Source organism: Pseudochaenichthys georgianus, chromosome 9 (assembly GCF_902827115.2).
Source record: "Pseudochaenichthys georgianus chromosome 9, fPseGeo1.2, whole genome shotgun sequence".
In the NCBI taxonomy this organism is placed as follows: Eukaryota; Metazoa; Chordata; class Actinopteri; order Perciformes; family Channichthyidae; genus Pseudochaenichthys; species Pseudochaenichthys georgianus.
This window is the reverse complement of record NC_047511.1, coordinates 38892433-38912693: the sequence shown is the minus strand read 5'-3', so window position 1 is coordinate 38912693 and position 20261 is coordinate 38892433. Positions and strand designations below refer to the sequence as shown.

The following is a 20261-nucleotide window of genomic DNA, read 5'->3' as shown; positions in this document are numbered from 1 at the left end:
GCACAACGACTCAACGTGGAGGCACAGGTGTTGCATTCAAGAGCCATTGTAAATAGGATAACTATACTATAACGCAATTTCTCAAACTCCTGCCGATATGACATTTGCGGATTAGTCCTTATGACCTGTCTATTATGACCTGTCTGTCATCTACTTTAGCCACATCTGCAAACTAAGGAAGATATAAAATACATTTAGTGGAGTAAAAGTACACTATTTACCTCTGAATTGTAGTGGGGTAGAAGTACAAAGAAACAGAAAATGGAATTACTCAAGTAAAGTATAAATTCCTCAACATTGTAGTTAAGTACAGTACTTGAGTAAATCTACTTAGTTACTTTATACCGCTGACTTTAGTACATCTAGCATTTTTGCCGTTTCGCTTCTGACATGTACGAGTTGTCGTGGGGACATTGAATGCAGCGTCAAAAGTTCTGCATCTGCGGACGTTGGCAGAGTTTAAACTGTCAACAAACTGACACAAGTTGAACCGAGTTCAAACAGGCCTCGGCTAACTTGAGTAGTTCTACACAAAATGTGAGCTTTCTGTGAAGGTCGTAAGAAGAATACCGATATGTTTAATGTCGGTTCTTAAAACAGAGGACACTCATGGAGACCTGCGGGATAATGTCAGCGCTGGACCGACCCGCGGCGGAGCTGACGGTCATGGATGTGTACGACATAGCGGCGGTGCTGGGACAGGAGTTTGAGCGGATCATCGACAGGTTCGGCTGCGAGTCTCTGGTCGGGCTGGTGCCCAAAGTGGTCCGGGTCCTGGAGCTGCTGGAGGCCCAGGTGAGCAGCGGGGCGGCCGGGCAGGAGGCCGACGAGCTGCGGGGGGAGCTGGACCGACTGAGGAGGGCGAGGAGTGACAGGTCCGAGCAGGAGAGGAAGCAGCAGAAGGTCCATGCGTGTTTACCTGTGTGTTTACCTGTGTGTTTACCTGTGTGTTTACCTGTTTACCTGTGTGTTTACCTGTGTGTTTACCTGTCTGTTTACCTGTGTGTTTACCTGTGTGTTTACCTGTGTGTTTACCTGTCTGTTTATCTGACTGTTTACCTCGGGTGACCTGTGTTTTAACCTTTCTTTGCACAATAATATCCTATTATTATATGTGTTACTGGAAATGTGTATGTATATATATTTTTTATCTTTTTAACTTGTTTATGCTATTTTATTTCTATTTTTATTTCTGAAATATATTAGACTGTTTATTGCTGTGACCTATCCATCTATCTATCTATCTATCTATCTATCTATCTATCTATCTATGTATCCATCTATCTATCTATCTATCTATCTATCTATCTATCTATCTGTATGTCTACCTGTCGGTCTACCTATCTGTGTGCCCCTGTGAGCTTTTGGGTTGGGACCTTTCTCGGTAGCATACATAACTTAAGCACATCTGCGATCATACAGGGTTTGACATTTCAAAAGCTTTTTGTCTGACCAGCAGTCCAAAAATATTAGGCTAGCACTTCAGCTCACTAACTAAATATACTCTCGCAATAGCATTTGATTTAAGTGGGTCAAATTTGAGTTCAAAATGAACAGTGTGATTTACATTTTTTCTATCATGGGCATTATCTAAGAATATTATAAGGAACATGGAAAAGCCATTTTCCTTAAAAGACCAACTCAAATAGTGTGGAAATTAAAATGTATCATGTAAACTGTGACGGTTTGTAAAAATGTATTTACAATATTGTGCATTTCCAATTGTGCATATTGTGACATAATGCACATGCTAAGAAAAGTAATATTGCATTATGGAATGTTCTCTTTGAATAATGCAAACTATCTCAATGGGAATTGAACATGCTATTGTGAGATTACACTTTCACTTTACATTTTCTTTACTTCTTCTGCCCAGGAGTTGGAGCAGGTGGAGGACGTTTGGAGAGGAGAGGTCCAGGACCTGCTCTCTCAGATCAGACAGCTGCAGGCGGAGAACAAGACGCTGTTAGTGAGCCTCTCTCTCAAAGACTGCCCCCCCGCAGAGGAAGACCTGCAGAAACAGGACGGTGGGTCGTCTGTGGCAACAGCTCTCATCCTTAGGTTCAACTCATGGGTGCTGGAAGGTTTCAAGAGGATTTATGGGATTATACATGTTTTCCACTTTCTGGTGGAATAATTTAATTGAATGTTTTATTTCCAAATTATACAAATACCCAGATTGGTATCAATACCAATATTTTAACTCTTTACCTGACCAATCCAAAGCAAATACCTTTAAAAAAAAATGTGTTGTGCTATCAGCAACCTCTCAAATATGGAGATTTTCTTCCTTGTTTTTTATATTAAATTAAACTAAATACATTTAAAGATATCATCTTGGACTTTGAGTAGGTATAAAATACATTTGTCTTTATTTGATCAGCATTATATAAAAAGAAAACAAATGTTTGATTAGTCAATACATTTATAAATGAGTGTTGGTTGGAGCCCTACGATAGACACGCTGAGTGGACAAATCAGAATCAGTAACAGGATTTTCCCTGTATGGTAATTATACTACATACTAATACTTGTTTCTAAGGGCATCTTGAAACAGTTATTAACACATCGATCTGAGAAATGTACCCATGCCAGTGAACTGGTGTGTTTGAGGTCTTGCTGTGCACATTGAGCTGTACAGTATCTTGTGATGATACAAAATGAATTCGGTCTTGGCTGAGAGTTCCAGCTCTGATCTGATTTATATAACATATGACCTCACTGCAGATTTGTGTTCAGCTGATTAACCATCTGCTGTACGTTGCACATATTTAGTGTAGTCACATGGGGTTGTACAGTACATGTTGCGTGTGAAAAGGAGGCTTTGAAGCGAGGCAGTCTGCAGCTTGTAAAGGAGACTATTTTTGTTTGAGACTTTCATGGTGGCTGCAGCTTTACTTACTGTCAGGGCCACAGAGTACACACACACACACACACACACACACACACACACACACACACACACACACACACACACACACACACACACACTGCTTATAAACACGCAATGAACGGGTGATGCATGATATTATTACTCTGCTCACTCACACATTATTAGAATGGAAATGCAGTCATGGAGTGACAGATGCTTTAATATAATAATCTCCTGCTAGATCTGCCTCATTTTGGTGCAGACAATTATCTTGCAGAGACTTGAAAGTTAAAGACTTTTGAAGAATTTGTAATGTCCTGGAAGGTAATGCAATTCCAATCAGCTTCCCTTCTGAAACTCTTATTGATGTAATGTCTAGATGCAGATTTTAGGGTTGCCTGCCAAATGCATTGCACTTCAAAATCATTCTCATTGAATATGAACTGAATTATTGAATGTATTCAAAGGGTTGTAAGAAATGATTAGTAAATGAATAAACATGAAGGAATCAACCTGTGAGATTGCATTGATATTGCATGTGTGAACTTCTGTTGTGATATCCACAGGAATGTCAGAGAAGGAGAGGCAGGTGATGAATAAGCTGAAGGACTCGGTGGATAAGCAGAGGGATGAACTCCGGGCTAAAGACCACGAGCTGACACTAAAAAACGAGGATGTGGAGGCGGTGGGGATATAAAACACATGCAGTATATAAACCGGCACAAACATTTGACATTAGTTTACCCTCTTGAAACGCAGTATTTGATGTCAGAAAATATGCTTTTTGAATCTACAGCTCCAGACGCAGCAGCACCGGCTCATAAGAACCAACCAGGACCTCCGTCACAGGATCGGAGTGAGGGAGGCTCAAGGTAAGGCTCTGATCCAGCAGAGGGCCGAGCTGGAGGGTGAAGCCCAGGCACGGCAGCAGGAGCTGGGGGCGCTGCAGCTGGAGGTCAGCCGGCTGAGGAAGGAGCTCCAGGGATGGGAACTGGAGAGAGAGATACCGGATATTAAAGAAAGCTCTCTGACAATATCTGAGTCGTCGCCACCTAAACCTCCAGCGATTACGGTGAGACTCATCTTCAGCAGGCTGTAAACCAGGGGTGTCTAACTCATTTTTAGTTCAGGGGCCACATACAGTGATCTCAAGTGGGCTGGACCATTACAATCATAGCATAATAACCCTTTAAATAAAGACAACTCCAAATTGTTCCCTTTGTTTTACTGCAAAAAACACATTTAATGAACTATCTTTTTACAAATGTAATTACTTTACATTCATTTCCACATCTGCGTATTAATCCTGACCTCCTGCACTGACACACCGCCATATAACTAACGTGGGAACTATTAAGGAAGAAGGTGAAGTTTTCCCCTGCCTTGTAAATATATACATACAAAATACAAAAAGGTTGTGAAAATTGCAGTTAATGTCTCGCTGTAATTTGTACACTTTGCTGAGCCGTATGTTTGACACACCTGCTGTAAACGATTGCACTTGAATGGCACTCGCAGACCTCTGCCAAGGCCAAAGGTGCATTCAAGCGCTCCTTGGATGTTCCCATTTCCCGATTTTGAGAAGTTTTTAAGTAGATTTTTTTTGAGTTATATTATTCATAGGCAACATTCACTTTGATTGCCATATTTCTGAGTAATAAGAAAGCAACTTTACAGGTCACCAACTTATTTTTCCAATTATTCCTACACCACATAAGCATTACAAATGCCATATCTCGCCATGTTAACATAATACACATTACATTGCATTTAGCTGACGCTTTTATCCAAAGCGACTTACATTAAGTGCATTCGACCAAGAAGATACAAACTTGAAGAAAACAGAATCATAAGTACATCAGGTTTCATAGAGCCAAACATTTCAAGTGCTACTCAACTGGCTTTAGATAAGCCTGTCCTTTATTAGTATATAAGTGCTTTGTTAATAGTTCTATCGCTCGAAGTGGAGTCGAAAGAGATGAGTTTTCAGTCTGCGCCGGAAGGTGTGTAAGCTTTCTGCTGTCCTGATGTCAATGGGGAGCTCATTCCACCATTTTGCAGCCAGGATAGCAAACCCACGTGTTTTTGCTGATGGGAACTTGGGTCCCCCTCGCAGCGAGGGTGCAGCGAGCTGTTTGGCTGATGCAGAGCGGAGTGCACGTGCTGGGGTGTACGGTTTAACCATGTCCTGGATGTAGGAAGGGCCAGATCCATTCGCAGCATGGTACGCAAGTACCATTGTCTTGAAGTGGATTCTAGCAGTTACTGGAAGCCAGTGGAGGGAGCGGAGGAGCGGTTTGAGGGAGTTTGACGTCGATCCCCTCAAAAATGTAATAGGCCCCTCCTTGGCCCATGCTGTCCTCTTTTACTAATCTTCATGAAATCGTGGTCAGCAGTTTTTCCGTAACCCTGCTGACAACCAGAAAGCACGGCCTCCTTGGTGGAGTCAATTGCGTTCAAATTAGGTTCATCCGTAGTTCATTGGGCCGGTGTTCTTGTGCCTAAGTGGATGTTTGTGTTCCCAATCCAGCCTTCGACAGCAGACTCCCTCAAACCAAAGTCAGTGTGGGTGGAGTGTGGAGGGGACCCTGGCTTCCTGGCAAACTGCTTCGAGCGTGAGAAGAGTCCTTCGGTTCGCCGGAGGTCATCGAAGAGAGAAAATAATGAGGAAGAGGATGACGAAGAGGAGGAAACCACAGCACTGTCACTGGTAACACTTGTTTTACTCTCTCCTGTACACAGACCGGTTATAGCAGAGACCCACGATAAGACTGTTTACAATAAACACAAAGCATGACCACTCTAGATCTAGTGTTCTTTAGGCTTTACAAACATTTTGGAAACAAATGTTATTATTATCTCATTGCTTTCTTTTGTGGTTCGTCGTCTGATATGTCCCCACAAACACCACGCAGATGGCAGACATGTATCAGTCTTAACCCTCATGCTTGAGAGAAATGGTGGATGTTTGTTCTGCAGAAGGTGTCAGCTGATACAAAGCCAAAGGAGGAGTCAGACAGCCTGGAGACGGACACACCTCGCTTCACCCTGCAGGAGCTGCGGGACGTCCTGCAGGAGAAGAATCAACTCAAGGCCCAAGTGTTCATACTGCAGGAAGAGCTGGCTTATTATAAAAGGTATGTATCTTTAATTAAGATGATCTGTACTGTGCATTAAACTAAGGTTAACAGTTACCTCTTCCACATCCTCCAGTGAGGAGTTCGAGGACGACATCAGCTCCATTGAGTGTCCTCCATCTCCTCCACCGTGGTCCACTTCCACTGATCAGGTGGAATCAGGAATTAGACGCTTGTGAGTAATGAATCCGACTTGACTATTGTACTGTTTTTTATAATTCACCCAAGTGTATGAGTGTGTCAAGATGAACGTCACCCGCCTGTTTTAGTTCCTTCTGAAGGACTTTCCCTGTGTATATTTTCAGCATAGAATCCTCCAGATGTTATCAGAGAGACATACTTTAAGTGAAAGGAAGTGTAATTTGCAAAAACAACATTCAAATTTGGCCTCTCCTCCACCGCTTGACATCACCAGCGTTCCCAAGCCACAGGTAAAGTTAAGGTGCTTGACAACCGATGGAAGCCCCAGATTCCATTTCTGTGGCTTTCTCTTGTATGTCTTGTCTGCCCAGAAATGTCCCAAATAGAGCAAAATAAAAAAATTAAAATGCAGGAAAAGAGCAGACAGTGAAACAACCGCACACTTCTCGAGGGGCTTAATTGAAATGGATTATTTTTGTAATAACCTATACACTGCTTTGAAGAGAGATTATACTGATTCTGCCTTCTTTCTGATTTTGGACTGATCGAGCGGGCCACAAATGTATAATGTGAAATAATAGTCAATATAAGATATAATAATGTCCACAATACTCTTAGAGATAAAATACTTACAGATGATGCTTCATCAAAAGAAGTGGACGGATGATCCAAAGAGTTGCATTCCCCAGTGTGTTTTTGTCTTGACTAGGAAACTCAAACAGCTAGGAATAATAGAGGAACTGCACCAACCGCCAAATACCAAATACAACACAATCTTGCAATTATGGTTTAATTACATAATCACGGGGTATATTGCACTTTAGATGATGGTTACAACATGTGTTAGACGTGACGTGAAAAGCATATTTTCATAAAATAAAAAAAAATTATATAAAAAAAAGCATATTTTTTTTTATATAAATCCATTGTTCTGGATCTCAAAAGCACAATGGATGGCGTTGCTGGATGAAGCACCGTTTTGCTGGCTTGGCATAAAAGGGTTAATATTCATTCATTTGGAACACATGACCTCCTTTATGAATACGCATTGGAGAAAGCTCATTTGGTGCATTTAATTTGAGAATTTAGCATGAAATCATCAACAATCATTAGGAGGATTTTGTACTGAATTCCCTGGGGGATGGGGAGCCGGTGGAGCTTGATGAGGACGGGGGTGGTGTGTTCACGGATTCGGGTGTGGGTGAGTCGACGGGCGGCGGAGTTCTGGATGTATTGAAGTTTGTTGAGGATTGTATTAATCTAAATCTAGACTAAATGTCCCTCCTGCCAGGATCTTCACTGCCATAATGCCGATGGTGGCAGCCGGTTTGATTGCAGAGGACCCAACATCGCTGCCAATCAGAAGACTTTACTTTGTATGACCTCAGATTAAATCGTATGGTTCTCATACTTTTTCTCACATCGCGGTGTTTCTCCCAACAAAGTGTGTCAGTAGACTTAAAACTGCATGAATGACCGAGGTCAACAATAACATTGTGTAGCATTTAAGCTAACTTGGTAAGAGCTTTAAATCAACCTATGTACTACTTAATATGTAAGATAACTGGCAATACCTGGACATTATTATGTTTATTTATGACCTCTCAGGATTTTATAGCTTCATAAAAAGTCTCTAACTGTCAATGTGTCACTTTATATTTTACAAGAAACAAATCATGTGCCTAATTTGGTGTAACTTTGCACATGCTGCTGTAATGTCAACACGTTTTCATTACAATGCTTTATCCAAATAGAGAAAAAAGGGTCAATGCGTTCTTCAAAAACTTTAAACTGACAAGGAACACTTCTGTTATTTATGTTTTAAGTGATGTTAAGATGAATCTGATCATATAACAAATGATTGTTAAAGTATGATCATCATGTGCCTCTGGCTTCCACCAAGAGACTTTAGGATAATGTACTTCGGCCCATAATTGATGAAAAAGGTACTGCAGAGAGGCACCTCGCCCTGCGTTCCTTTCCCAACTATAATTGTGAGTAATATCAAATATGCTTTAACAACCAATGTGATCTGGGTTGCACCTGAGAAATAATGCTTGTTCAGAATAAAGTCATATTTTTATTTTTCATCTTTTGAATGTTGTTATTGGGATACGATATACTTCAGGCTGTAAACAATGTCTCAGACTACTGGTTTATATAAATAACTGTAGCGAATATACAAAGAATAGAGACGGAAAATGCATTCCAAAATTAACAGTTGTTGGTGAGTACTATCTTATGGATGAACATATGTAGGGTTACCCATTCATTTCCTATAGGGGTTATTTTTGAAAGGGAACATCATAGGTGTTGCAAAGTGGACTTAACCACTCAAAATGTTATAAAAGTGGTCAGCACTTGTATATGTGGAGATGCCTACTGTAGAGGACATCATAAGGCCTTGAGGCAAATGTAAAACGTTATATTTATGATTGATGAAAGTAGTAAACCAAACACGACAGGAGGGTTAAGTAAAAGTCACTTAAAATTGTACTTGAGTGTTTGATTAAATATAATTTTCCATTTAATAATACTAAATATAGTATACTATACGGCACAATATATAAATAGGATGGAAATACAATGGAAATGATAAGCAGTGTAAGTGGGTAATTGAGAGAAAGAAGAAGGCTGCAACAACATTTTAAAATCACGTGCTTTCTCACCTGATAGAGAGACACGTCAAAAACAAAGAGCTCTCACTCACACCGTCTACACGTGACCTACATTTCATTAACTTGGAAAAGACGAACATAGTTTACGAAACACCAGTGTTGATGAGGGAGTCCTCTTGAGTTTACCTGTCGCTAGGATACTTTGCCCTCCTCTGCCGCCACGCCATTGGTGGAAGAGTGATGGGGGAAGTGCTGCTGTAAATTAGTTACCTTCTGCCATTAAAACTGTACAGCCGAAGACAAACAGAAAAAATAAAACTCAATGTTTAGAGCATTGTAGGGAAACAGTGGAGGGGGAAAAATCACTTTATTCTGACATTCAAACATTATTCCGTCATGGAGTTTGGTGAAGAGTCGTCGCCTGCTCTGGCTTTCGATAAGGACGCGTTTGAGCTGACGGTGGAGGATGTGTATGATATTTCATATGTAATCGGTCGAGATTTGTTAAAAATCAGCTGCAAAGGCGAGGAAGTTTCGGACTTACAGTTCAGGATAGTCCGCGTGTTGGAAATGTTTGAAACATTAGTGAATAAGTACAACTTGTCTCTGGAAGAGCTGAAAATGGAGCGAGACAACCTGAAGAGTGAACTGGACCGGATCCTGCAGGAGAGATCCTCTGGGCAGGGGACGGTGAGTAACTATAATAATAATAAGGTATTTCCTTTTAGTTTATTCCACTCATGGCAATCATTATAAAACATGGACACTTTACGCCATTTTTGCAGCACATGATGGAAAGTAGCAGGGAGGAGAACATCTTATTTTACTTATTATTAAAGAATAAATACAAATAATAATCGATAGTCTGTCAATCACAGCAGTTTACAAACACTTACAGTACGATTTAAAACAATCATAAGTTAACACAACAATCTACCATCAGCAAAACAGGTTACCTAACATCTTCATACTGTCTCATTATTCTTTCTTTATACATTTAATCAAACCTAAAGATGTGCATACAGCCCTTTACATAATTTGGTAAATAATTCCACAGTTTAACACGAACTACAGATTTACAGATCTGCTTTAAAGTAGTCATAATTCATATATACTTATAATTTACTAGTTGTAACTGATGAACATGCTTTATTTGTATAGCATGTTGCATACACCAGGTGCAGCTCAAAGGGCTTTAACAACATGGCACACATGACAAGTTAAAACAAGAAATTCACTTCAGGTCAAAACCCATTTTTGCACACATGCAGCACAACAACAACAACAACAACAACAACAACAACAACAACATATAAGTTCAAGGGACACAACGAGGTTAAAGGTGTGATAGGTAAAATAAAATAGGTCAAATATAATAAAATAAACAATGATCCATCTCGGTAAAATAAAGGCAGACATAAGACAACAAATAATAAAATATAATAAAATATTAAAGCCTATGAAATAAATAAAGCAAAGATAAGATGAAAGACCAATTTTAAAGGGGATTTTGCAATATAATTGTAAAATAAATAAAAACCTATAACATGAATAACTTATAAGAATAAAAAAGATTAGAAGACCAATACAAATAAAGGGGGGTATCGCTATAACAAGCGAATCTAAAAACATGTGTCTTCAGAGTGTTACTCTCCTACTTGTCAGACATAAAGTAAACATGTTAAGACATATGCTTTTCTCCTCTCTGCCATTACAGCAGACAGCGGGTCCGAACCAGCTGCTGGTGGACCTCACGGACCCCAACAGACCGCGCTTCACCATGCAGGAGCTGAAGGAGGTTCTGCAGGAGAGGAACCAGCTCAAAGCTCAGCTGATGGTGGCTCAGGAGGAGCTGCAGCTCTACAGGAGGTCAGGGGCTTTTCACTATAAAAAGTCAAGGTGTAGTGAGAAATATGCATCCCCGTTTTTAATTAAATGTTTTAAAATGTGTTGGCTGAACTCCACATGTTGCACTTTCCCATTATTTAATGAAAAAATATTTAAAAATATTTATATCTGAATTGATTATCAAAGTAATTGGGGATTATTATTCTGTTGATCGATAGCTCCAAACCAAAGCTAACTCTAAAGCACTGGTTTATGAAATTCATGTAAACTCTTATGCAATATAACTGCATTATAATGTAAATATAATGTTTAATTATTCATTAAAGGAATTGTTTTAGTGCGTTTTTATGTTATTCTTTCATAGGTGTATGTTTTAATGTTGTGAGCCAGACACATACTAAGATAAGATAAGAGAAGATGAGACTTTATTTATCCCGAAGGAAATTTTTGTGCCAGAATAACACAATACAATAAACACAATAAACACAGCAGCACAACAGCAAAACTGTACACTAAAAGTGCAGCAAAAAGAGCAATGAAACATCTACACAACATGAAACATGGAAACATAGATGGTCACACAATCAATGCAATTATTAGCAATAGTTAGTAGTGCAAAAAACGTAGTGGCAGTTACGTAATTGCACGTTATCATAGCATTATTAATAACACTAATAATAATAGTATTGCACATAGTTATATATAGCAGCGAGTGTATTGTAATGATGGTAATTATATTGATATGTATATTGCACATAGTGTTGGTGTGGAAGTTCTCAGTTCCCTTTACTTAAGGGTGAAGAGCTCAAAAGTTGGATTGCCACTGGGAGGAAAGACCTCCTGTGGCGCTGAGTGGTGGTCTTCGGTGATCTCAGTCTACCATCATGTGATAGACAATGAAGTTACTGTTAATTACATGCACGTCAAACCAGAGCCTCAGAAAGGACTAAACAGCCGTATCAACAGCTCTCTGACACAATGACATCAACACTGAACACTATAACCTTTCAGACAGGATTTATGGCGGAGCTGATGTGAATTGTTAAGATGTTGGTAATAAAGTTGCGGTTACTCAGTGGGAACATAAACAAATATAAAATCTGAATTGAGCTGCTTGTTCTTGTTTTAAGATGATCATTTCCATGACAATGAGAGAATGCCCTTTAGAGATCATCTGTGGTTGGATACAAAATCATCATTAGTACTCATTTTACGCTAATGACGCACACCGACACACAGTTTAATCCCACTGATACCTTCATTACTTTCTCAGAATTAAACATTCTGTTTCTCACTTGCCAATTGTAATGCTGAAGTAAACCACAACAATATCAGCGGCCCGTGTAGGCTCACATCACCAGTAGAAATGACCTGGTTACCCTTAATCTAATCATACCTGATAACAATGTTGATTCAAGTTCTGAAGGGTGAATTAAGAAGTACATCTTTTGAATATATCTTCAACTTAAAAGGGTGGACACCTTTGTATAAAACAATTCTCAGTGACCTTAAAGCTCTACTTTCTCCTGCAGTGGGATTCTGCCCCAGGCTGAACCTGCCATGGTGGAAGTGGATCTGGACACACCAGCGCACACAGAGCACAGTAGAGCCACGATAAGTGATGCAAAAGAGGAGAAAACCACCATAGGCAAACTGTGAGTAGACCAAACGAGGTTCACTCATTGTTGTCGCCTCTAGTAAGTCATTTGAAAGAAGTACCACCAAGTAAGTGGTGGGGGGGTGGGGGGTTACCCTGGTTGGTGATTGGATAATGGTTACCAAGCCAACAAATCGTTATGACATCATAAAGTGGCCAAAATCTGATCAGCTCATTTTCAGACAGGTTTTTATAGAAATGGATCAGGACAAAAAGAGAGAATCTTTTTAACTGAAACTTTCAGAGTCTCTTTCCACAGAGGGGACACATGTTGATGTAGAAGAGACCCAAAGAAGAGGGGACACATGTTGATGTAGAAGAGACATGGAGACGAGGGGACACATGTTGATGTAGAAGAGACCTGAAGAAGAGGGGACACATGTTGATGTAGAAGAGACATGGAGAAGAGGGGACACATGTTGATGTAGAATTGACCCAAAGAAGAGGGGACACATGTTGATGTAGAAGAGACCTGGAGAAGAGGATTTAGCATAATAAGTGACCTTTAAGCAGTTTACTACACATGGCAAGGTTTCAGGAGAAACGTCTTCAGCTCTCTGCAAGTTGAAGCTCGCAGAGAGACCGTTCTCACAGCCCGTCTCCTGTCTCTTAATGATATACTTGTGACCGAATGAGTTCATGCTGATGCGGAGGAAGCGTCTGAGGGCTGAAAGAGAAAAGGTTGGAAATAGCAGAATGTCTGCCAAACTACTGCAGCTGTCAGTAATTACAGTCTGCCATGACTCAGTGTAGCCTCTCGCTCTGGGTAGCTTTATTATTTATGTTGCTTTCGTCCCCTCCACCAAGCCCGGGAACAAACGTCCTAAACTAACCATTTTCTGTCTTTAGGTTTTCATTCAGGCGGAAATAAGGAAAACCTTCCATAAGAGCTGACGATGTAGAAGACAAACGGGATTTGTCTGCAGTTTTCTCATTAGTTGACCACTTTTATATCGATCATTTTGTACTATTTTTAACAAGCACTGTTTTATGTACTGGTCATTTCTACCCAAGACGGGTTATAGTCAAATAGAGAGTAGAAATCTATATTATGTGGAAAGTTTTCCTGATATGAAGTAAAACTGGAAAGTATTATCCAATTCATGTTGGAAATTATGCTAAATAATGAACTCAAAACAAAGTTATTTATAGGATTGAGAATGTAATGTTTTATAAATCTAAATTAATTCTACAACGGGACACATGTTGGTCTTGTAATGTAACAATATTTGTTCTCAACTGTCAAATAAACGAAAGTGGGCTTCAACCCTGACAATCATAAGAATAGTTTGGTTCAATTTGTTATGTTTTTTCTCTGGTATTAAATAAGTGTTGTTCTCATCGATACAGGTTCTGATCGTCTAAATAGACACATCTTAGACCAATGTAAACTAAAAAGTCACATTCAAGAATGAAGACTTCCCTAAGATGTTACTTCGTTGGATTAACAGCACAGTGGAGAGCAAAGATGAACACAACTTTTATTCAATCAAGTCTTCAAAACCCAGATATTATAAAAAGCTGTCGTACTTTTCCTCTTTAAATCTGTGCGCATCTCATTGTAAAGTAAAACGAAATAGATTGTTAAGTTAGTAAAGTGTGCAGCACTGGCAAACAAAAGAAACATTGTTGAAATTCATCGCGTGCACTCACAACATATCGACCAACTTCTTCATCCTCACTGACTGAATATTGGGCAGCCTGATAGGCTACACAAACAGTCTATGGTGCAGACTACCCAACGACTGCCCCCACATTTCCACGCAGACAAGTTCCAGATACGGGTCAAAAATAAGTGGAAAAGGGTGTCTTTTAAAGAGCACAGTATTTCATGAGTATGCCTTCTTCACCAGCAGCAGCAGCAGGAATGAAAACAACAGGGTTTATTCCTTCGTTTACAGCACAGGTAACAATCTACAAAAGTGAAACTGAATTGTCAGATATATTCATTTCTAAAAGAAAACCTCTGATAGTGTAACACACTACGTATCCGGGAGAAATACACTTCAAGCTTGCATCAGTTTGCTACAAATACATTACAAAAATAAAAGCATTATAAAACACTGACAAATCCACTTGTTGATTCGTTGGCACTCATTTAAAACAAAAACGTTTTGTATATTTATAAAAGCATTTTGAGGCCTGCTGATCCAAAGCGTCTGTCGCAGAAAGCCCAACGGGACCGCAGAGAGCACCAAGTCATCTGAAATATGAACACGCGTGTTGAAGGGCTCAGTATTTGAGCCATGGGTGAGCCAACACCGAGGCTTTGCTGCGGTCCCCGTAGTCGTACAGCAGCTCCTCGTCTGCCTGGATCTCTCTGGACGCCACCAGGATCAGGTGAGGGCTTCCATCGATGGCATGAAGCCTCGTCTGGCAGTTTCCATTCTTACTGTGGTTGATGAGTCTTCCCAGGCGGCCCGTTTCCTCTGTAGCGTCCACACTGTGGAGCGTCAACAGATACAGATCAAGAAGTTAAGAAATGTGCCTTTGTGACCTTACTGCAATCTGTTTGTCATCAAAGGTCTCAGACACCAAACATGTCTCTGAAGTGTTTGGCTCCAAACACCAATCAGATCATTGCAGCATTACCCACAATCCCCTCTGTTTCAGCCCCGTTTCCAAAGTGCTGATTCTCTGTCTGTTACTTTAGATGAAAATAAGGAGCCCCTCCCCACGCCCCTCTGAGAGACATTTGGTTACAAAGAACACAATGGTGCTCGAGGAGGAGACTCAGGCGATAAGGGGGGGGGGGGGGGGTTACCTTGGTTGGTGATTGGCTAATGGTTACACAAGCCAAACATTTTTTATGACATCGTTAAGTGGCCAAAATCTGATCAGCTCATTTTCAGACAGGTTTTTATAGAAATGGATCAGGACAAAAAGAGAGAGAATCTTTGTTCCTGAAACTTTCAGAGTCTCTTTACACAGAGGGGACACATGTTGATGTAGAAGAGACATGGAGAAGAGGGGACACATGTTGATGTAGAAGAGACATGAAGAAGAGGGGACACATGTTGATGTAGAAGAGACATGAAGAAGAGGGGACACATGTTGATGTAGAAGAGACATGAAGAAGAGGGGACACATGTTGATGTAGAAGAGACATGAAGAAGAGGGGACACATGTTGATGTAGAAGAGAAATGGAGAAGAGGGGACACATGTTGATGTAGAAGAGACATGAATAAGAGGGGACACATGTTGATGTAGAAGAGACATGGAGAAGAGGGGACACATGTTGATGTAGAAGAGACATGGAGAAGAGGGGACACGTGTTGATGTAGAAGAGACATGAAGAAGAGGGGACACATGTTGATGTAGAAGAGACATGAAGGAGAGGGGACACATGTTGATGTAGAAGAGACATGAAGGAGAGGGGACACATGTTGATGTAGAAGAGACATGAAGAAGTGGATTTTGTATAATCGGTGACCTAATGTACGGAGACAACCAAACACCCGCCCCTCCGTATCCAAGTCATTGGGGGTAAACTCTTCTCAAATAATACAGTAGCCCACTTGTGTCCATCTAAAGCCAAAGCATGTAAATGAAAACAAGTTCTAATAAAGTAATGTCCACAGACTCAATTTACCAACCCCAGAGCGTAGGCCTATAATTATTTTAAGATTATTATTGTGTGGTTGATCACCTTAAATGTGATGGCCAGCTAATACAGAGACCCAGGGAACATGGGCATAATATAGTTATGTAATGCCATTTTAACTAGATAAAATAAAAAAGATAATAAATGAACTAAGTGTAAAGCCACGTGTCAATTATATTTCAAGTGTTGATTTGGACTCACCAGTAGGTTTTGGTATGATACTGGAAGTAGTACATGTAACAGCCTTTTTGGGGATCCAGAGCGTACTTGGCCTCTCGTTCTTTAGCCTGGGATAGCTCCAGTAGGTCTCCGTGGTACTCCACGATAAACTCCGCCTTGTTGAAGCCCGTGGCAGCAAATATGCCTCTTCCTTTTCCTTCCATGTGTTTGATCTGTCAACATTCACAAGCAACACTTTGTCAAACTCTCAATCACATTGCAGTCAAGGATTTGTCAAAACTAGCAACTAAAAAGTACTATTTACTGACTGCTTAGAATACAAAGAATATGTTCAGGAGAAATTAAATATGTCACAAATATAACAAAAATACTGGGGGGAAAAAATACTTGAATGCACAGGTACTACCACTACGTTACAGACATCAATACATACAATGTAGGTCAAGGACCGTCTTCAAAATGACATAAAAGACATTCAAACTATTGAATGTTACCTGCAATCCTTCTTCAATGTCATTCTTTATCAGGTAATCAAGGTGTTTGTGTTCTTCACTCTGTTTGAGGAATGGAGTCAAAGTCAGACTTTCTGCTAGGGAAAGCGATAAAGTGATGCATAATTCTTAGAGACACTTTCACAAAAAACGAATTGATATCTTTACTGTAGTAACAAAATATAAATGTATTATCTTGGTGGAAAAGTATTTATTCTATTCACTAACAAATATACAACACTTTACAAACAGACCTTTATCTCTGCCTTGGTTTTTCTGTTACTCCGTCTGATCGGATAATAGTCTGTGACCTTCCTGTTTTGAGGAGCTTGATTTTCAGACCTGAAAAGAGAGGAATTAAATACAAATTTGATTGTGCACTATTTTTTTAATGATGCCCAAAATGTTGTCTTTCTGCACTCACTTTTTTGCTGCTGGTTTGCGGCGGGTTTTACTCTGAGGTTTGGCGGCCAGAACCTTGATCCCGGCTGCAGATCTGCCATTCGTGTGTGCCGTTTTGTTCTCAAGTTGTTCAGTGGCTTGCTCTTTGATCCCGTGACTCTTACAACCCATTTCAGCCTTCTGTTCTTTGGACTCACAACTCTCCGATTTTATTTCATTAGGCACTTCTAAAATGAGGACAGAGAAGAATATAATTGACAGCGGTCCTCAACATTTGGCCTCAATCAAGAGAGTGAAGTTCAGGGTTCATACACTTTTTCACCAATGATTTTTAATGGCTTTTCCATGACCTTTACCTAATTTTCCATGACCATAAAAATTACTCTCTCAGCGTACCACTGAAAATAGTTTATTTTAACATGGAACAGGAAAATAAGGTCTGCATATGAAACATGTTGTGCCTCTAAAACAAATCAAATAGTAGGCTTACTAGCTCCTACACGCTAAAGCCACTAAAATCTCTCACCAGCAAAATACCTCGTCAGTTAAATGCCATTTTACGTTTCATCACTAAACGATACAGTATTTATTATCATTATAGTATTACTATTTAGGCGATTAGATCAAATATAAATTATATCCATGACTTTTCCAAAACTTTGGGGAAAATATTGTTTTCCATAACTTTTCCAGGGCCTGGAATTAGCATTTTGAATTTCCATGACTTTTCCAGGTTTGCAATAAGAAGTAAGAACCCTGAAAGTTCCTTTAAAAACAAAATGGCTACGTTAAGTCATAAGACAGTGGGCCAGTGAACACCGCTGCCTTTCACATGCACAGGAAGTATTTCTGTTGGACACGTGGAGCTGCTGACCATCCAAGGTAACACAGGGGTTAAATGGGAGATTGCATGTATTAGAAAAGAACAAACAACAGCATTATATATTATTTGATTCAATCCTTTTCTTGAAGTTGATTTGTTGCTCACCTTTTTTTGACTTGGGCACGTCGGGGTGGTGGCTGGCTCCACTGTCATTTCCCTCCTGGATCAGCATGCTCGAGCTGTCGCTCAGAGGGGATCTGGGTTTGCTTGGACTCCGTACACTCAGGAAATTGGTTTGTACTTCACCTACGCTAGTCTGCATAAAGAAATGTTGTTTACCGTTATTATAAAAAAAAAAAAAAAGGGGGACAGACCATGTATCAGTTACAGGAGTAAACATGTGAGGTGATGTGAATGTTCAGCTAAATCTGACGAGGTGCAAAAACCGACATTTTGTGAAGCTGTGTTTATAACTCTTCATATCTGAACATAGCATGCATGTGAATTCAAGAGGGTTGTAACAGCATCAGATTTTCCCTGTACAAAAAATGACCCGTTCTACACTCTTTATCATTATAGCTCATGTTTTGAGAAGCATGTTGATGTATAACTACTACATAATATTAGTTTAAATGTAAGCAGCACTAGCGTGTTAAATTAACTACATCAGCTGAGCTTCAAAATAATGTCATGATTATTATGAATAACAATTAAAGTAGGTTGTGCATCTCACACGTACAATGTGTTTTGTTATACTGTAGATAAGCAAATGTACAGGATATGAGACGTTGAAGACTTCACCGCTCTGCCTGCCAACTCAATAGTAACAACTTTGTACTGTTAGTGTATGTGCTGCTTATAAGCAAATGACAAACAGCTGTGGAGAATCGCAATATTACAGTGTAAAAAACTGTTACAAGTCCTGGATTTGAACATCTCAGCCCTTAGTATGCATAGTGGACAATTTCAGAATCATTTACATTCTATTATTGGATCATGATTGATGCCTCTGTATGTACAACACTTTTAAGTTGCCGCGTGTAAAGACTGGGCTTGATTGAATTACTATAGACCCAACACAATTCGCAAAGTAAATACTAGAAACTAAATATTTAACATGCATGTAGTGGGAGGTAAAACAGTGCAATCTTTGCCTCTGAGATGTAGTGGAAAAGAAGAAGAAAGCAGCATAAAATGGAGAAACAGTTGTTCTTAAGTACAGTTATCTAGGCACCCTACGACATTAGCAATAGAGTACAACGGTTTCTTACTACATCTGAACCGGACCCTATGATAAGGGGCGGTGAACGGTTTGGTGTAGATTTCGGCGGAAATGCTCAAGTCTGAGTCTCCAACAACGATAAAGTGAAGCAGGCCAGGGCCCTCTGTGACCGTAACTTGATGGGTTAGCACAACAAGTGAGAAACAGCCATTCTAGTTTTGGTTGGTGAACACAAAACATACCTTGTTTGTTGCCGGTTTGTTTTCCTTTGTCTCCCCCCGAGAAGGGACTTTATTTTCGACAGTGTTCTCGGTCTTTTTGTCGGTCCTCAGCACACCTTGCTTCCCTTTAAAAACATGGAAACGAATACACGTAAACACAGCGGTCTATTTTATCCTACATTTTACGAAAGCCGACAATTAATTAACCAGTTGCATGTATTTGAAAAGTTGCCCGTAATGTACGCTTGGTAGCATTGGCTACACATTAACTACTGAAGCTTGTGTGACATGCAACAATTAATGAAACAAAAAAACACGTAAAAAGTTTACCTTTTGCCATGTCCGTGTCAGGATAAAAGAAAAAAAATGAGGAGTCTATTTAATGTTGCCCTCGGTGTCCACGGGCTATTCACTGTGCTTAGCTCAACAATGCTTCTGCAATACACATTTCATACAACTACTGAGCAAAGTAGAGCATGAGCGCGTGGGGGATTTAAAAAAAACTGTACTGCCTCTCTCATTGGCCAATTGGTCCGGGGGGAGTAAACAAGTAATAAAGTAGTTCTCTCATTGGCTGCAGCTCTGCTCGTCACATCGTCAACGTCCCAAGTGTATTCTTTTAAATAATGAACCTGCCCCTTAACTGTATTTTACTATTGTATACGCTTGACTATATGGACGTGTTCAAATTTTGAGTAAAAAACGTTGTAATTCTAACATGATAAATATAACACTGAATTATTTGTAAACCTAATGATTTTATATGATCAATATTACATAGTCTAGGAAAAGGGTAGGTTCATTTAAAATGAATAACGACTGTATGGTGAACTCATCAAATAATAATATGTATTATATTTTGGATTGTTAAGTGTATCTATCCCAATTATATATTTTGTTTATAATTATTTTTAATTAATATCCTTGTTTTTCTGCACCAATGTGTGTACATGCTTTTTCATTATTAAAATCAGAAGAATGTAAACTTCAAAAGATGTTACTTAAGCACAGAGAATGATTAGAGTATAAACAAAATACAAATAT

At 39.6% G+C, this 20261-nt stretch overlaps 3 protein-coding genes across 4 annotated transcripts; 2 read left to right on the top strand and 1 right to left on the bottom strand.

Annotated features, from left to right (window-relative positions):
* Positions 1–421: 421 nt before the first annotated feature.
* Positions 422–8238, top strand: LOC117452992 (RILP-like protein 1). Of its 2 annotated transcripts, none has more exons than XM_034091818.2 (8): positions 422–903; positions 1877–2027; positions 3439–3557; positions 3669–3944; positions 5403–5582; positions 5852–6009; positions 6086–6184; positions 7442–8238. In XM_034091818.2, exons 1-8 carry the CDS (start codon positions 610–612, stop codon positions 7530–7532), a joined length of 1368 nt encoding a protein of 455 aa, XP_033947709.1. In that variant the 5' UTR covers positions 422–609; the 3' UTR covers positions 7533–8238. The 2 variants fall into 2 exon arrangements, with proteins under 2 accessions (XP_033947709.1, XP_033947708.1); XM_034091817.2 differs by having other exon boundaries at positions 7421–8238.
* A 779-nt stretch (positions 8239–9017) lies between these two features.
* Positions 9018–13565, top strand: rilpl2 (Rab interacting lysosomal protein-like 2). The gene is made up of 4 exons (XM_034092077.2): positions 9018–9458; positions 10486–10637; positions 12149–12271; positions 13123–13565. The coding sequence occupies exons 1-4, from the start codon at positions 9165–9167 to the stop codon at positions 13142–13144; spliced, it is 591 nt and encodes a 196-aa protein (XP_033947968.1). The 5' UTR covers positions 9018–9164; the 3' UTR covers positions 13145–13565.
* A 576-nt stretch (positions 13566–14141) lies between these two features.
* Positions 14142–19686, bottom strand: kmt5ab (lysine methyltransferase 5Ab). The gene is made up of 8 exons (XM_034092076.2): positions 19548–19686; positions 19239–19342; positions 17940–18090; positions 16974–17178; positions 16804–16891; positions 16553–16612; positions 16080–16270; positions 14142–14716 (listed from the first exon to the last, which is right to left on the bottom strand). Exons 1-8 carry the CDS (start codon positions 19555–19557, stop codon positions 14506–14508), a joined length of 1020 nt encoding a protein of 339 aa, XP_033947967.1. The 5' UTR covers positions 19558–19686; the 3' UTR covers positions 14142–14505.
* Positions 19687–20261: the final 575 nt, after the last annotated feature.